This window comes from Pediculus humanus, genomic scaffold (genome assembly GCF_000006295.1).
Source record: "Pediculus humanus corporis 1103172108317 genomic scaffold, whole genome shotgun sequence".
Taxonomy (NCBI): Eukaryota; Metazoa; Arthropoda; class Insecta; order Psocodea; family Pediculidae; genus Pediculus; species Pediculus humanus.
In genome coordinates, this window is record NW_002987886.1 from 170640 (window position 1) to 188809 (window position 18170).

General features: G+C 27.1%; 2 protein-coding genes across 2 annotated transcripts; both read left to right on the forward strand.

The window, feature by feature from the left end:
• Positions 1 to 495: 495 nt before the first annotated feature.
• On the forward strand, positions 496 to 11331 carry Phum_PHUM599790 (Liprin-alpha, putative; the record flags this gene model as incomplete). The annotated part of the gene is made up of 19 exons (XM_002432702.1): positions 496 to 795; positions 930 to 1031; positions 2152 to 2316; positions 3704 to 3778; positions 3869 to 3942; positions 5718 to 5832; positions 5992 to 6279; positions 6371 to 6496; positions 6827 to 7105; positions 7183 to 7425; positions 7516 to 7733; positions 7835 to 8027; positions 8932 to 9089; positions 9198 to 9266; positions 9739 to 9965; positions 10068 to 10221; positions 10297 to 10773; positions 10888 to 11161; positions 11245 to 11331. 19 exons carry the CDS (start codon positions 496 to 498, stop codon positions 11329 to 11331), a joined length of 3624 nt encoding a protein of 1207 aa, XP_002432747.1.
• Positions 11332 to 17732: 6401 nt separating this feature from the next.
• Positions 17733 to 18106, forward strand: Phum_PHUM599800 (uncharacterized protein; the record flags this gene model as incomplete). Its single annotated transcript, XM_002432703.1, has 2 exons — positions 17733 to 17902; positions 17989 to 18106. The coding sequence occupies 2 exons, from the start codon at positions 17733 to 17735 to the stop codon at positions 18104 to 18106; spliced, it is 288 nt and encodes a 95-aa protein (XP_002432748.1).
• Positions 18107 to 18170: the final 64 nt, after the last annotated feature.

Sequence of the window (18170 nt, forward strand, 5' to 3'; positions counted from 1 at the left end):
TGTCTCTCTCTCTCTCTCTCTCTCTCTCTCTCTCTCTCTCTCTCTCTCTCTCTCTCCTCTCTTTTTGTTATTCATTTTTTTTCTATTTAAATAAAAAATAAATTTTTAATTTCGTAAAAAGACCTGAGCCAGGTGTGGAGAAAGATGGCGTTTTAAAAAAAAGAATAATACAAACCATTTTTAAATTTGTTTTCTTTTTTTATTTATTTATTCATTCGTGTGTGTATACGTAGTTTACTTGTTCTTTTCTTTTTTTTTTTTCGGGAAACCTTTTAGACGAATTTCAAAAAAAAATTATCGACAGTGAATTTTCCTTTTTCAGACTCGTTCTGCATATATTATCTTATCAACTTTAAGAAAATTTTCACAGTTTCCTGTGTATATAATTCTTGGGTTTTAATTAATGATTGAGTTAGGTGTGAGTTTTCACGAGGAGGATGTGATGTGATGTGTAACGCGTGACGCGTGAATAGGGTAAATATTTAATTAAACCTCATGCAGGATACGCAAAATCACGTCAACATCGCGAACGTGACAAACAGGGACGATAACGGGAACGCGACGACGATAAAAAACCTGAATAGTAACGCGAGCATTCTTAGTCTCTTGCAAATCATTTGCGGTTCAAATTTAAACCACAAAATTGTTGGCATAGCAACGGGAAATACGAACGCATTAATCGAAAACGCAGTCAAACAATTGTTTCAATTGTCCACGTCAACCTTTAAAGGTTCGGAAAATTCTAGAAACGGTGTTAAAACATGTTCGTGCATCGTTCATCTCGTTTTGTTACAGGTAAGAGACAGAGAGAGAGAACGATTAACGATGTAAAGAGTCGAAGAAGAAAAATGTCGTCTGCTCCTTAATTACTAAAATACAATATGTAAAATTTTGATTAATTTTTGTTTTTTTTTTTTTTTTCCCCACAGGAATTTGCTACTCTCACGAGAGAGCTCAACCAAGCAAGAGAAAGTCTTTTAGAACGAGAGGAAGAAATAGTAGAATTAAAAGCTGAAAGAAATAATACAAGGGTAAGTGTCGAAAAATACTCGTGTATTATTATTATTATTTTTTTTCCCTTTGACGAATCGCGTTCGTGATGAAAAAAAGTCCTTCGGAATAGTTTTGGTGTCGTAATAAGTTTGAATTACGGAAGTGAAAATTCATTCATTTCGTTAATTCGGGAAGCTTTTAATTAAATTTTTTTTTTTTAAACGGCAATAAAAAAAAAATAAACAATTAAAAGTTTTTTTTTTTTTTTTCGAGTAATAAAAAACTAAGAAGCGATTTTTAAATTCGATGTGATTTTTCTCATGGTGAAATACGAGGCGATGGAGAAGGGGGAGGGAGTGGAAGCAAAGGGATGAAAGGAATAATTAGGTAAAAAGAAAGAGGATTATAAGGGAAAATTAATTTCCGCGGAGTTTAGTATATAATATTTTCAAATCGGCCATTGTTTTTTTTATTAGATTTAGTCGTGAATTACGCGGCGTTGTTTATTTTTTTCTGTTAATAAAGAGAAAGCATGAAAAAAAAAAAAAAAAAGAGAGAAAACAAAAAAGTGTTTTGTGTGTTTGACATCTTCTCTCTCTCTTTCTCTCTTTATACTTTCTCCCTTCTTTCTCTTTTCTCCAAAAAAATAATTATAGTAAATTTTTTTCGCCTCAAAACTTTTTGAAAAAACGATTTTGAATTTTTAATAATAATAAAAAAAAAAGATGAAACCTTTTTTTTTTTTCGGAATGAGTTAAAAGAAATGCTGTTGCTTAAAGTGGCAAATAAAAAACAGAAAAGAATATAATTTTTTTCGAGAGAGAGAGTGAGAGAGAGTGAGAGAGAAATGGAGGAAAAAGGGAGCAAATGAAAAAAGTCGTGAATTCTTTACTCATGTTGATGTAACGTTTGTGTTTGTTTTCATGTTACATCAAAAATAACTTGCGGCGATGCGGTTGTTGGTTGTTGTAGTAAGACAAACAAATATCTATGTTTCTTTACATTGCCTCAAAAAAAAAAAAATGACAAATCGGTTTTTTTTTTTTCGTTTTTTCGAAATTAAAAAATGAATTCGCGGGGCAAAATAGCGAGATAGATTTTGAATAATTTTTAATGATAAAAAATAATTTTTTGTTTGTTTTGTTTTTTTTTTTTTAGCTGTTGCTGGAGCATTTGGAAAGCCTTGTGTCTCGTCACGAAAGATCCCTTAGGATGACTGTGGTCAAGCGGCAGGCCGCTGCACAGTCAGGAGTTTCAAGCGAAGTTGAAGTTTTAAAAGCTTTGAAAAGTCTTTTCGAACATCACAAAGCTTTAGATGAAAAGGTACGTACGTGACCTTATACATTATGTAAATTAAATCAAAGATTAAAAAACAAAAACAAAGAGAAGGATAAGACTTGAGAAAGAATTTCCGGAATTGAATTTTCTTTTTCTGTTTTTCTCTCTCTCTCTCTTCTCTCTCCTGTTATTTTTTTAAATTTGATTTTTATTCGTTTCAGGTTGTAGAAACATTTTCCCTTTTTAATTTGCTGACAAAATTTTTCCTATGTTTTTTTTTTTTCTTTATATTTTCCTAGAAAATAAACAAAGAGAGAGACTAAGGGAATCTTCTTCTCCTTTTTTTTTTTTTTTATAAATATTAAATTTTTTGTTTTTTTGCGTGTTTTAATATTTTGGCGGAAAGGAAAATGTGGTTTTTCCTTTTCTTTTTTTTTATTTTATTGGAGTCCGAATAAATTTTCCTGCTGCCGTTTAATATTTTTCTTTTTTTTTTTCATACAAAAGAAAAGGGATTTTAAAGATTTTCTATTTTGTTTTGCTGCTTCAGATTGGATGTTGCAATTCGTAGGGTTACATTTTCCTAATTTTCCTCTCTCTCTCTCTCTCTCTCTCTCTCTCTTTTTTTTTTTTTTTAATTGAATTAATTTTTTTAAAAAAATTTTTTTTTGATTTTGTGACGTCAGAAAAAAAAAATTTCAATCATTTTATAAACTATTTGTGTTGTTATCAATTTAAGAATTCATTGAAATTTTTTTCCGTAAAGGAAAATTTATTCGTGAAAAATTTTCTTTTCGTTCATGCATAAATTAAATATATATATATATATATTTATATAAAGTCGAAATGAAAAGTTATTGTTTTTAAAAATGGCTTCCATTTTTTTTTCGTTTCCCTCTTTTTTCTCTCTTCTCCTTCTCTCCTCCCCCCCCCGTTTTTTTTTGAAAATTTTTGCCGTTATTTTCACTTTAAAAGTACTTTGAATTTAAAAAAAAAAAAAAAAAAATCGCCAAGGGAACAAGTATAAAATGTTTTTAAATAATAAAAATAAAAAAAAAAAATTGGTAGGAAAATGTAATTGCTTAGGATTTTATTTAGTGAACCGTTTTTTTTTTTTTTTTAAATTTCTATAATGGAAAAAAAGGAAAAAAAAATCAATTTTTGCCGGGGGTTTTAAAAATTATGCAGTAAATAATATCTATGAATTTTTAGAATTTTCCAATCGGAAAAAAAAATTTTATTTTATTTTATTTACGAGCCTGCAGAGAGGAAAATTTAATGGAAAGTTAGTTTTTTCTTCCTTTTTCTTTCTTCTTTTTTTTTTTAATGCCTAATGCGTTAAATTTATGAAATGAATGACTAATAAAAACGCAATTCTAAGATTTAGATTCTAGTTTTTAATATATATAAATTTTGTTTTTTTTTTAAAAAGGTTCGGGAAAGGCTTCGAGTCGCATTAGAAAGAAATAAAACGTTAGAAGAAGAATTAAACGCAACCAAAGATGAAGTAAGTGAAAAAGTTAAATATAAATTTATTCTGTAAAATTATTAGTTGTCTTTTTTGCCTCCCATAATTTGTTTGTTTTTTTGTTTAAAGTTACAACAGTATGTTATGGGAAGGTCGGGTCATGGTGAAGATGAAAAACCCAAAGAAAATGGACAAAGTGAAACGTCGTCGTCGTACGATGAAGATCACAAACCGGTGGAAAGTTCAACACCTCACGTTAACTTAAATAAAGTATGTATTTTTCGAAAAAGTATTAAAACATTTGTTTTCGATCACTTTCACTTTCTCTGTTGTTGTTGTTGTTGTTGTTGTGTTTTCCCCTCCCCTCCCCTCTTCTTCTTCTTCTTCTTCTTCTTCTTCTCACGGATAATTATCGGAAATAATTGATCGTAAAAAAATCATTGGTGATGTTAGGATGAACGGTAATATTAAAAAAATGGTAGTAAATGTATATTGTCAAAGTGATTGAGTTGAGTAAGCAGCACCTCGTACGAGCTTTTCCGCTTTTCCGCTTTTCCGCTTTTCCTTACGCATCCCTGAAAATTTTGCTTATTATTAATTTGCTTTTATTCTTATCAATGCAAAGTCCTATTTAATTTTTGCACGTTGAGCTTTTCTCTTTATTTCTTCCTTCCCCTTCTCACGCAATTTTTTTTTCATTCACGCATTTATTATTATTATTATTTTGCTCCACCCGCGAAATCTTTTTAATTTCCCGTTCGATTCGTGGCTTAAAAAAAAGGACTTTATATATACAGAACGCGATTGAAAATTAAATATAATTAATTAATTGATTATTTTCGAGTTGTTTTCTTTTTTTGGTTCGGTTGTTTTTTCATATGGAAGGAAAACAAATTTCTATTGGTGGAAACCATATAATAAAAATTCATTAAATTATTAGAAATAAACACGAAATAACTTTTCTATTTTGATAGAGGGCGACGGAAACTTGTGGGGCGTCCGCTCCACCCGCTGGCATTTTGTGAAAATTTGAAATTTCTTTTGATTCTTTCCCCCCCCCTCCCGGTTTCGTGAAAATGGAGTGCGAAGAAAAGGGAGAAAATGGAGTCTTTTATTATTATTATTATTATTATTATTATTATTATTATTATTATTATTATTATTATTATTATTATTATTATTATTATTTCGCTACGTAGTACATTTTAAACAACCACTCACTCTGTTTGTAATTTTTATTTAGTTTATATATTTTTATTAGATGACGATGACAACGACGACGAGTACATTGTTTCAAAACAATTATTTCACGCGAAAATATGCCTTTTAAAAAAATTTTTTTCTTTCGATTGATTTTATAAAAAAAAAAAAAAAAAAAATTGTAGATTTTTATTTTTAAAAAAATCTTAAAAACCTGTTGCAATAACTATTTTAAGAATTGAATAAAAAAAAAAAGGGTAGACATTGTTGTTGTAATAAAACTACATTTGTATGTTTGTCCACAACCCGGCGAACTTTTTCCCTTTTTTTTTTTCTTTTAAAGAAAATAACTTTTCTTTTTTTATCATAAGGAAAGGATTTGGATAAAAATAATGTTGTTTCGTTTATTTGCATTTTTATGATGGAAAGTTTTATCATTTTCGTACGCCATTATTTACTCTCAGGTTTAAAGGAAAAATTTTATTTCAAGTGATTTGGGTTGAATTTTTTTTTTTGGGATATTTCGGTGTATTTTATTTTTTTATTTTTTTTCTCACTCTTATTTTTTACCGTTTAGTCTCTTTCTATCGCTTTCACCCTGTGAGTGTGTTTTGTGTATTATGTTTTTTTTTTTTTTTTTTTTCTAAATTTTTATAGTTTTTATATTATTAGTTCAATTTATCGTCCTACTCCCCCCATTTATTTTTTTTTGGTTCATTTACCATTATTATTATTATTTATTATTTTTATTTGTTTAATTATTTATTGTATAAAGTAGTGGAATGATTGTTATTTTATTAATGGTTCAACAGCAAGGAATGTCCAATGGCACCATCGAGCCTGATTCTGATGTTACAAAAGTTAACGAGCTTCAATCGACAATAGAAAAACAGGTATTGAAAAATGTAATAATTAAAAAAAAATTAATTAATTAATTAACTCTTTCATTCCGAAATTTTCAAAATGATTTTTTTTTTTTTTTTCTTTTTTTTCAAATCAGTTTTTAAAAAAATTAAATTTGTAAAGATAAATTTACATTATTCAAATTATAGAGTACTGAAATTAGCAGTTGGCAAAGGCGAGTCGCCGAATTAACTTCGCGTATAAGCGACCTGGAAGAAACTTTAGCGAAAACACAAAAGGAATTATTGAAATCCCAAGACTCTTGTTCTAAATTGCAAAGAGATCTTAGAGAAAATGCAGCTCAAAAGGAAGATCAAGAAGAAAGGATTAGCACTTTGGAAAAAAGGTACTTGAATGCACAGAGAGAATCGACATCACTTCACGACCTCAATGAAAAATTAGAACAAGAGCTTCAACACAAAGAAGCACAAATGAAGGTGATTACAAAAAGAAAAACGTTAAATTTTATTTTTTTTTTTTTTTGTCAAAGGTCTAAAAATTATTATTATTATTATTTTTTTTGTAAAGCTACAAGAAGATAAAATCAGAGCCATTCAAGAAAAACTAGAACTTTCTGAACAAAAATTAGAACAGTTTTTAAAGTTACCAGACATGGAAGAAGAATTAAAACAAAGAATGGAAGCATTAACTCAGGTATTTAATCCATTACTTCCTCTATAATTATTATTATCGTCAAAGTGAAAGAAAAACTTAACCAAGTCCTAATAAACATAAATAAATTATTTAATAATGAGTAAAATTTTAAATTAATTTTATTCTCAACAGATTCGTAATTGATTGATTGATTGATTGATTGATTGATTGACGTTCCTTTCCCGATCATCCCTGTTTTATTAACCATCACATTTCCAATGTAGAAAATTACCTGAAAAAAAATTTCCCCCTCGTCGGTAAATTATTTATTTTGCGATGCGAAAATTTCATCTTCGCAGTATGAATTTATTTTTTGTATTTTCGTATTAGGCACAAGAAAGACACGGGTCGGCCGAAGATCGTATACAAAGACTAGAAGCTCAGCTGGAAGAGAAAAACGCTGAATTGCTTAGATTAAATCAAAGGTTAAAAATGAACGAAGAGCACAACACGAGGTTGGGAGCGACGGTGGATAAACTTTTATCGGAGTCAAATGATAGGCTTCAGGTTCATTTACAGGAGAGAATGCACGCGTTGGAAGAGAAAAATTCTCTCGCTCAGGAATTGGAAAAAGCTAGGAAAAAAGTAGAAGATTTGCAAAGCGAAAAGGTGCGAAGAATTATAATGCGGAAGCGAGTGTTTAATTTGACGTGCGAACATGTGAATTTATGTCTCTTTTTCATCAGGGTGAAATTTGCAAAGAACTGAGCAAGGCGAGATTAGAAATAGACAATGTTAAAAGGCAAATGCTTCAACAAGAAATCGCTTTCAACATTCAACAAACGGATGCCCTCACTCGAAGCTTATCCCCAAGTGCAAACGATCAAAATTTTGTCAGGAGTTCCAGTCACACGAGTTTCGAATCTCATTCCCTGCGACGGTCTCAAAAGGGAAGACATGGCGTCGTACTGGACGGAGATCCAAATAAAGTTAGTAAAATATGATGATTTTATGAATGATTTTGTGAATGATCGATCAATTATTTTTTTTTTTTTTTTTTTTTTTTTTTATAATAAAAGATTCGAGCACTTGGAGAACAAGAATGGGAAAAAATTCAACAGGCTCACGTGTTGGCTAATGTGCAACAAGCATTTGACGTATCCAGCGATGCCGAAGGAGACGATAATGAGAGTATTTTCAGTGCTGCTGATATTCTTTCACCATCGGGGCATACCGACGCTCAGACTCTTGCTCTCATGTTGCAAGAACAGTTGGATGCCATAAATAATGAAATTAGGTGAGCGATGGAATGACAAAAAAAAAAAAAAAAAATTACGGTCCAACGGTTGAAAATTTTTTATTTATGCGTTTTTTCTTTTTCTGTTGTTGGGTACACAGACTGATTCAAGAAGAAAAGCAAAACACGGAAGCGAGAGCAGAGGAATTGGAGTCACGAGTTGGGAGTCGCGAACACATGAATCTTCTAGTCAGGGGACGAAATTTTGAAAGAACGTCTCCTCCATTATCTGGTCGTTCAACCCCTAAGTCACATCACTCACCCAGCAGGGATTATCTTCATAAATTTCATACGGTAGGTCAATCATTTTAATTTTTTTTTTTTTTTTAAAATGCTTAAATGAGGGATTAATCATGTGTATCATTTAATTTAATATCGTTCAATTGGTTTCCTTTGAATGTTTCTTCCTTTCTATTGGTGTCAAAGGTTACGTTTAATTGTTGTTAAAAATAAGTTTTTTTTTGTGTTATGAAAATTTTTTTAGGCGCCGGCTTCCATGTCTCCGGCGCACCTTCATCAATACACGATCGCATTGAGCCCTGGACAGCTGTCTGAATCCTTACCGTCTAGTCAGGTTCGTTTCAACAATAAAGAAGTTGACAAAATGCTAATTTTTTTTTTTTGGACTTTAAAGTAATTTGGTTTTTTTTTTGCTTAAGCGGTTGTAAAAAAAAAAAAAAAAAATGTGAGCTTTTGTAGTGGAAATTTTGTTAACGCTTTGAAAAAAAGTAAAATTCGTATAAATAATAAGACTCGAAATTTCAAGCTTGCTTTTTTTTTTAAATATTTAATTCGTTACGCTGTTGTTCGGCCATTTTGTAAAAAAAAATTTGTAAACTTAAGATCTTCGATATCGATCGATTCGGAAAATCGCATTTATTCGTATTTGTGAGATTTACATCAATAATTTTTTTTTTTTTCCAGTAAAATAATAATAATTATATTATTATTATTATTGAAAAATTATTTGTTACGATTTTATTGTTTTGTGCCTTTTTTTTTTTTTTTTGCTTTTGTGATTTTGTTTTGTTTTTTTTTTTGCAGATTTAATGGGGAAAAATTTGTATTTATCGATCACGATTTATTTTTTTTTTTTTTTTTTGCGCTTTGAAAAGGAATTTGCACAGAATTTGATTGGGGGGCAATATTAAAAAATGTTTAAAATAATTTTTTTTTTTTTTTTTTTTTTTGTCTTTAGATGCAGTTGGCAACAATGTCTAGTGAGCTGTCGAAAGAAGAATTACATTCCGTTTTACAAGGGGACAGTTCAGGCGGTGCTAGCCCTCTTACCGCGAGATCTCTTAAATTAGAAAGAGTTGCTGAAGCTTTGGCCAAAAGTCAGGAAGAATCGAGAAGGTAAATTTTTATTCCACGGCCATTTATATCGATTAATAACAAACATTAACAAAAAGAGAAAAAAAAAAAAGAAAATTAACTAACTTGCATATGTATTTTCACGAGCAGACGAGCTGGAGGTGGTGTCAATTGTTTGACTCCGGTTTTTCCCGCCCAACATGCCATGGGCCCGTTAAGGTTGTTTAATATTTTAATATTGGTGTTGGTTTGCATGTTTTAACTTATTTTTTGTTTAAATTTTTAATTTCCCTTAATACCAAAAAAAAAGAAGAAGAAAGTATAAGAAAAGCTGCTTGTATAAGCTTTTTAGAAAACATAATGCTTTCTTTTATTTCCAATTCGGTCTCTCGTGTGTGTTGTTGTGTGTTTATTCGGTAGTAAGACATTTTTTTTTTTTTTTTTAACAAACGGTTGTGTTGGTAAAGGTTTCCAAAACCTTTTTCAATGTTTGTATGAGAAGGTATTATTTGCGTACGCATTCAAAAAAAAAAAAAAAAAAAAAGGGAACAAAATGAAAATTTTGTGTTGCCGCAATCAATGATTTGTAAATATTTTGTAAAATTTTCGGATGCTTTTTGTTTTGTTTGCTTGATAGTAGTCGTGATGTCTAGCCGTAGTGCCGCAGTTTAGATTAGTAATTTTTTGTTAGGCCTGGTCTTCATAAAAGTACTCCATCCCCTATGTCTTCTCGTCACAGCAGTCAAGATTCCCTGCACAAGCATTTGATTCAAAGCGGTCCCGTTCCCGTCGGCGGTTCCGAAACGGTTTCTTCAGCTGCAGCCGCAGCCGCCGCCGCAGCAGCAGCAGCTGCTGCTCAGAAGAAGAAGGGCATCAAGTCTTCCCTGGGCAGACTTTTTAGCAAAAAAGAAAAGGTTCGTATTAATCATATTAGAAATATACGTAAATGTATTTGGAAAAATTTTTTAAAAATGGAAAATTTATTTTCTTGAAAAATAAATAATTAGGGAAAAGGAAAAGAACAAATACCAAATGTCATGCAAGGTGGAATGCATGAATCCAGTTCCGCTTTATCGACGTCAATGGCCGAAGGAGAAATAAGCGGAATCGATCCTATGGGAATGACGGGTTCGATCGGTTCGAAAAGCGATTTCGACCGTAGGAAAAAGAAAAAGTAATGTTGAACATTAAAGTTTTTGAAATTCCTCTCTCTCTTAATGTTCGCTAACATTAAAATTTTGTTTTTTAGTGACTATTGCACATTCAGGCACGAACTCCTTGCGGAAGCCATGAAAGCCGGAACTCCTTTCGCTCTGTGGAACGGTCCAACGATCGTGGCTTGGTTAGAACTTTGGGTTGGAATGCCAGCGTGGTACGTCGCCGCTTGTCGTGCGAACGTCAAATCGGGTGCTATAATGTCGGCTCTTAGCGACACGGAAATCCAACGGGAAATCGGTATCAGTAATCCGTTGCACAGGTTAAAACTCCGACTCGCTATACAGGAAATGGTCTCGCTAACGAGTCCGTCGGCTCCAAAGACATCACGCACAACCCTCGCATTTGGCGACATGAACCACGAATGGATTGGTAATTATTGGTTACCGAGTTTAGGACTACCTCAGTATAGAACGACTTTTATGGAATGTCTGGTCGATGCCAGAATGTTGGATCATCTGACTAAAAAAGACCTTCGGGGTCAATTGAAAATGGTGGACAGTTTTCACAGGTGAATACTTGCTTTCTTTTTTTTTTTTTTTCACGTGTTCATTTCAAAACTAACAAGTTTATTATTATTATTATTATTATTATTATTATTATTATTATTATTATTATTGTTCAGGACGAGTCTGCAGTTTGGCATATCATGTTTAAAAAGATTAAATTACGACAGGAAGCAATTAGAGAATAGAAGAAAAATAGCGGATAATAGTTTAGTGGATGTTTTGGTTTGGTCGAACGAACGACTTATAAGATGGGTGTCATCCATTGGATTGAAAGAATATGCGAATAATTTAGTCGAGTCCGGAGTTCACGGGGCATTGATTGCTTTAGATGATAGTTTCGATCACAATGCTTTGGCACTCGCATTACAAATACCAAATCAAAATACTCAGGTACGAATTGAGAAAGAGGAGCAGAAGGGGGGGGATGGGAGTCGATAGATAAACATTAAATTTTCATTTTTTTTTTCTCTCAGGCTCGTCAAATGTTAGATTTGGAATTTAACAATCTTTTAACGGTAGCAACGGACCGACAAATCGAAGCGGAAGGACCAAAATCCTGATATTACACGACGAGGCACCCTCATGCATAGGGTCATCCTCCCGGGACGCGATCCTGGGAAGAGACTAATCTCGATTGAAAATGGGATAATGAGTGATGATGCCTTCGTTAACACTTAAAAAAAAAAATTAATAGAAAAATAATAATAATAATTAAAACCCGAGGGGGGGGAGGGGAAGGAAGAAAAAAAAAAGTTTTTAAGTTCAGTCAGGTGAGAAATGTTTTACAGGGTGTCTCAAAAAAAAAATAGTTTTTTTTTTTTAAGGGAAGAAAGAAATGAGAGTCACTTTTCACGTTTTAGATTTTTTTTTTTTCTTTTCTTTACTACTAGTTAATAAAACGACGACATTAGAGAGAGAGAGAAAAAGGGAAATAATGTTTAGAATGTTCTTTTTTTATTATTTTTTTTCGTCATGTAAATTTTATACGTACTGCCTCATTCAATGATTTAATTTTTTTTTTTTCAACCATTTACTTTAAATTGTATATTTAGTGTCGAGTGAAAAAAAAAAAAAAAAAAATAGTGCTAATTTTAAAAAAAAAAAAAAACTGAACGATAGTAGGTAAATTGTATATGTAAAAAATAATAATAATAATAAAAATGAAAAATGATGATGATGATGATAAAAAGACTAATTAAAATTTTAAATAAATAAATAAATAATAATTATTAAAGAAAAAAAAAATTTGTTTACATGGATCGTATACCAAAACATCAGAGTGCTTTAAAAAAAATATAAAAAAAAAAAAATTTTTTTTAATTAATTAATTGAATTTAATTAATTTAATTAAAATTTAAAATTAAAATAAAAAAAAAAGAAAAAAAAACAGAAAGAAAAAAAAATTGTATGTAATAATTAATATTAAATAATAAGCAAAAAAAAAAAAAAAATTAATTAATTAATAATAATAATATGATTGATTGTTTGTTAAAATAAATAAATAATAATAATAATAATGATAAAAACTTGTAAAAATTAAATTGAAAAAAAAACTAAAACAAATATGGTAGTAGTGCTTAAAAATAATTTTATTTACGGTGAACAAACACAAAATGTTTTAAATTATTGTCAACTTAACAAACAAACAAACAATGGCGATTTTTGCATGAATTCGATTAAAAATAATAATGATGATGATAAAAATAAAAGGTGGATTTTTTATTTTAAATTAATTAATTGTTGTTGACAATGTATAAAAAAATCTCAGTATAACAAAAAAAATGCAATTTTATATAATAATAATAAAAAAAAAAAAAACACTAATTAGTACGCTCACTAGATTTAGATGCTATTTATATAAATATGTATTTACGTGTTTAACGTATAATTATAATAATAATAATAATAATAATAATAATAATAATAATAATAATAATAATAATAATAATAATTTATGTTTTGTGATGATGATGATGATGATGATACGATTTATATGTATATATATATATAAATATATTAATAAATAAAATAAGTGGAAAAGAAAAAAAGAAAAAATGGTTCGAATGCTGGGAAAATTAATTAATTAAATAATTTTTTGCTGTTATTAATTTTAATTATTTGCTGTTATTAACAAGTACAACTAAAGACATTTGTCACGATTATATTTTTTTTTTTATGTTTTATTTATAAGCTGGCTGGTGGAGTAGATGGAAAAAAAATAATCCGCCCCAAAAATATTTTTTTCTTTTTTTAAAACATTTTTTTAAAAGGCAGTAACTGGAAAAACCCATTTTTTTAAATTTTTGTTCCTGTTGCTGTTGTTTTTTTTTTTTTGTTGAGCGTGTTTATAAAAATCAAATCGAATTGTTTAAACAGTTTACGACAATGTAATAACGTAATTGTATGAACAATAGCAAAATTATATTTTAAAAAAAAAAAACTTTCTTTTTATTTTTTGCTATCGTTTAAGTAACTTTATTGCTTTTAATAGACTTTGCACACGTTATGATTTCGCTTTCACTAGTAATTAATTAATTATTTTTGCTATAACCAAATAATTATTATTAAAAAAAAAAAAAACAAATAATTTGTTCTTATTATTATTATTATTATTATTTATTTTTATTTTAGTTTAATTTTTTTGATTACGTATTAGTGTAATTTTTCTTTCACCCCCTTCCCCCTCTCTTGATAAAATGTTTGTTTGATTTGAAATTTTCTTTTTTTTTTTTTTTTTTTTTTTAATTTTTACTTTCTCATTTTTGTGTGTGTGTGTGTGGGGGTGTGCGTGCGTGAGAAAGTGCGTGAGTGCGTGTGTGTGTATCAGTTGTTATTATTATGTTTTTTTTTTCCGTCTTAGAACATGAATTATCTGCGGCCACCATTTTATTTTTTATTTTATTTTTTATTTTATTTTTTATTTTATGATTATTATTATTATTATTATTATTATTATTATTATTATGTTTTTACCGTCAAGATAAAAGATTATTAATTAATTAATAATTATTATTATTATTTTTACGTTGAACGATGAGAATGAAATTTAAAAAAAAAAAATTTTTTTATTCATTAATTAAATTTTTTGTAATTTATTATTATTATTATTATTATTATTAATAAGAAATTTTTTATGTTTTCTTCGGGGTTTTTCATTCTCATTCGACAACAAATTTTCTTTTTTTTTTTTTTTTAAGTTTAAAAACTTTAATAAATGAATGAATAGTTAAATAATATCAAAAAATCCGCAAAGAAAAAAGATTTTTTTTTTTGTTTAAGTTTATTTATTATTATTAATTATTTACCAGTACAAAATAATTATAATTGTAATTTTTTTTTATTTTTGCTGAATAAAAAAGCAATTGTTTATTTATTATTAATAATTTGTATGTATTTTCAGGGATTCAGGCAGAAAAATTTATTATTATTATTATTATTATTATTATGGTTTTTTTTCGTTCGAGACAAAACAAGAAAAAAAACAAAAATAATTTTTTTTTTCTTAATGCATTCGAATTGACTTTCATTTTTTTTTTTTTTTTTTTACGTTAAAATTAATTGTTTACATTCCCTGAATTTCTTTCAAAGGTTGGCAATATTTTTATTGATTTGTTTAAACTTTTTAATTACGTACGTAAAAAAATTTTTATTTTATTTATAATAATACATTGAAAAATTTAAATTATTACTGTTCAATAAACGTAATCATTGTTTACAAAATGGAGTCGTCGTCGTCGTCGTCGCCATTAGTATGGGATGCCAACCTTTGAAATTTACATTTTCATATCATTGTTGACAATATTAAAAAAATACTTTCAAGTACAAAATTTCGTTTGTTTTTAACCGTTACTTTTTTTTTTTTTTTAGAAAAAAAAAAGTTTTATTTAATATTATTGCTTAATTGCTTTGTATCCATTGATTTATTTTAAATAAATAAAATTAATATAAATAATTCTTGACATTTTTTTCTATTTCGTTACGTAAAAGTTAGGGGGGAGGGGGAAAAAGGGGGGAAAAAAAATTTGAAACGTGTAACGTAAACCAGAAGTTAACCAAAGTTTTGTGTTTTTTTTTTTTTTAAATAACAAATTAATTAATTAATTTTTTTTTATTAATTAACGTAAGTGTCTAGTCAATTTAACGTCATCATCACGTGATTAACATAAATTAAATTTAATTTCGTTAAATTTTTCTGTCTGTTTATCCTGGAAAATACATTTTTTGTAACTATAACTATTATTATTATTGTATTTAATGACTGAACGATTTTTTTTTATTAATTTGTTTTAAAAGAAAGAAAGAGAAAATTTGTAAATGAATATAAATTTATAGATAATGTGAGAGAAAGAGAGAGAGAGAGAGAGAGTGTTATGGGTCAATGTGTGCACATATCATTTAGTCTTTATTTTATTTTGCTTATGCTTATAAAAATTTTTTTATAAAGTGTTGTTAGATTATTATCATTATTATTATGATTTGTTTTGTAAAGTAATATGATAATTACCATAATAATAATGATTATTATTATTATTATTATTATTATTGAATATAATAAGTGTATGTTTGTAATGCAATTGTAATAAAATTGCGTGAAAATTTTTTTGTTTTTTTTTTTCAAACAATTGTATAATTTTCTTATTTTTTTTTTTTTTTTTGTCTTTGATAAGCACAACATTTTTAAAAAATATGTCGTCTGAAATGTAAAAAAAAAATAATAATAATAATTTTGTTTTACAAAAACCTTTTTTTTTGCAACCAATCATTATTGGGATTGTGTTTGTAAATTTTGATAATTAGTTGAAAAAAGAATGGAAAAAATTTTTTTTTTTTTGTTTTTATTTTTTTCTTCTAAAATTAAACAATGTATGTAATTATTATTATTAATATTATTATTATTATTATTATTATTATTATTATTATTATTATTATTATCATTTGTGGTAATTAAAATACATAGACAGAACATTTTATGGGGGATTTATTTTTAAAATGGATTATGACAAAATTAGGTTACCACTAAAAAATGTTTTATGACCCTTTTTTTTTTTTTTTAACAAAAATGTATGGAGTATAAATAATGATGATTAATTTGGGATTGATAACAAATAAAAAAAAAACAAAAAAAAACTTAATAATAATAATAAACATTTAAAAAAAAAAAAAAATTTTGGATTTTTCTTTCAATCAAATCTTTCTCTCTTATATATATAAATTTTTCCCTTCTTTTCTTTATAATTTTTTTGCTGTTGTTTAAAATATTGTTAATTATTATTATTATCACAAATCATAAAAAAAAAAGAAATGTAATTTTGTAACTTTTGTATTGTGATTATTACATTGTTTAAATTTGAAAATGATAAAAATGAATCTGTTAAAGTTTATTAAAAGGTTTTTAGAAAAAGGAATGAAATCATAAATAAAATTAAGAAAGGTCATCATAAAAAAATTTGGCTGATTTCTTAATATTAAATATAAGAATCTCATGTATCAAAATATTGTAGAAAAGAAAAAAAAAAAAGAAAATCTATTTTTAAATAATTTTTCCTTCCTGTTGTTGAGATCTATTTGTGTGCCAATAAAAGCCAGAACTAGATTTTTTTTTTTTTTAAAAAAATAATTGTCATGTTTTTATTATTATTATTATTATTACTGTGAAAGATTTTCCTTTTTTTTTTTTTAAAGAAATTTCTAGTCATGAATAACAGTATTATTCAAATAAATTTTTTTTTATTATTATTTTCTTTTGCGGTCTTTGATTGTGTTTTAGCTAATAGTAGGTTAAATAATAATAATAATAATAATGATGATTGGTTTTGTGTACATTAATATATATCCAACGGTATTATATTATATTTAAGTGACATTAATTGTTTTTTTTTCTTTTTTTTCTTATGTATTTTAAAAACGCACATTTTATTTAAATAATGTATATTTGTGCGTGTGTGTGCGTGCTTTTAACACGTGTAATTAATAGATAGAATTTTTTTTTTAAAAATAATTTTCCAGGATTTTAATTAAATAATTATCATTTTGATAATTTTTTTTTTATGTAAAATATTTATTTATTTATTTATTTATTCAAATCAACCATTAATGAATTATTATTTAATGGATAATAAAATTTTTATTATCTTTTAACGTTAGTTAGGAATTTTTTTGTTTTTAAAAAAAAAAAAATGTATTTAAAAAAAGCACACCACACCTACGTAATTGTTCTTCATCTTTTTATTATTATTATTATTATTATTATTATTATTATTATGAATGCATTATTTGTAAAATCAATCAACAAATTATTTTTTTTAATTTAATTTAATTGTTATTATCAATTACACACAAAAAAAAAATAAGATTATGGAATTAATTGGAATTTAATCATGTTTGAATTTGAATTCATTTTTATCATTTGTTAATTTTTAATTTGCAATTATTTAAATTTGAGGTTTTAGTTATTAATTTAATGTAGTAAATTTATTAAGATATTTTTAAATAAATAATTTATTGATGTATTTTCAGGGAAAAATTGTTTGAATGATGAAGACTGTAAAAAATTGGAAATATGCTCAAATAGCACGTGTCAATGCGATGAAGGTTATGTTGAATACATAGAAAAATGTTTTGCAAGTACGATTATTATTATTATTATATTAATTATGTATGTAAACGATGATGATGATGATAATATTAATAAATAATTTATCGTTTAGTTCGTAAATATGGTCAGCAATGTAATCACGATATACAATGTCAAAGTGAGACCATGATTTGTACAAATGATGAAAATGACGTGCAACAAAAAATGTTTTGTTATTGCGATCCGTGAGTTTTTTTTATTTTAAAATAATTAAATTTAAATTGCATTTATTATTATTATTATTTTAATTTTTTTTAAATGATTTAAAGTTATCATTTGTGGAATTCAACAATTCAATCGTGTTTAGAAATTGGTAACATATCACAAATGGCGGGAAATTTTAGAGAAGTTTACAACGTGACGGGTTTGTTGGAAAAATCCGCTCAGAAAGTGTTTTTGGGTATCGTCATTTCCGGTTTGATTAGCGTTAGTCTTTTACTTTCATTTATTGGCATTTGCTCAGTTTACGGATGTTGTGATAAACATAAAAAAGGAAGGTGAATGTTATGAAAAGTTTTTTTTATAAAAATAATTTTTACAATTATAAATTTGTGATGAAAAGTCATTTTAAATTGATTTATAGGTATGGAGAAGATGATATGGGAAATAATCAAGTGAATGAAGTTGCAATTATTGGATTACCAGAAGGTACTTATGAACAAATTGATATTGATACTGATTTTTCTGCTATGGATATATGATTTAAATGATTGAATGAAAAATTTTAAATGATTAAAAAAAAAAAAAAAAAAAAAATTCCATTTT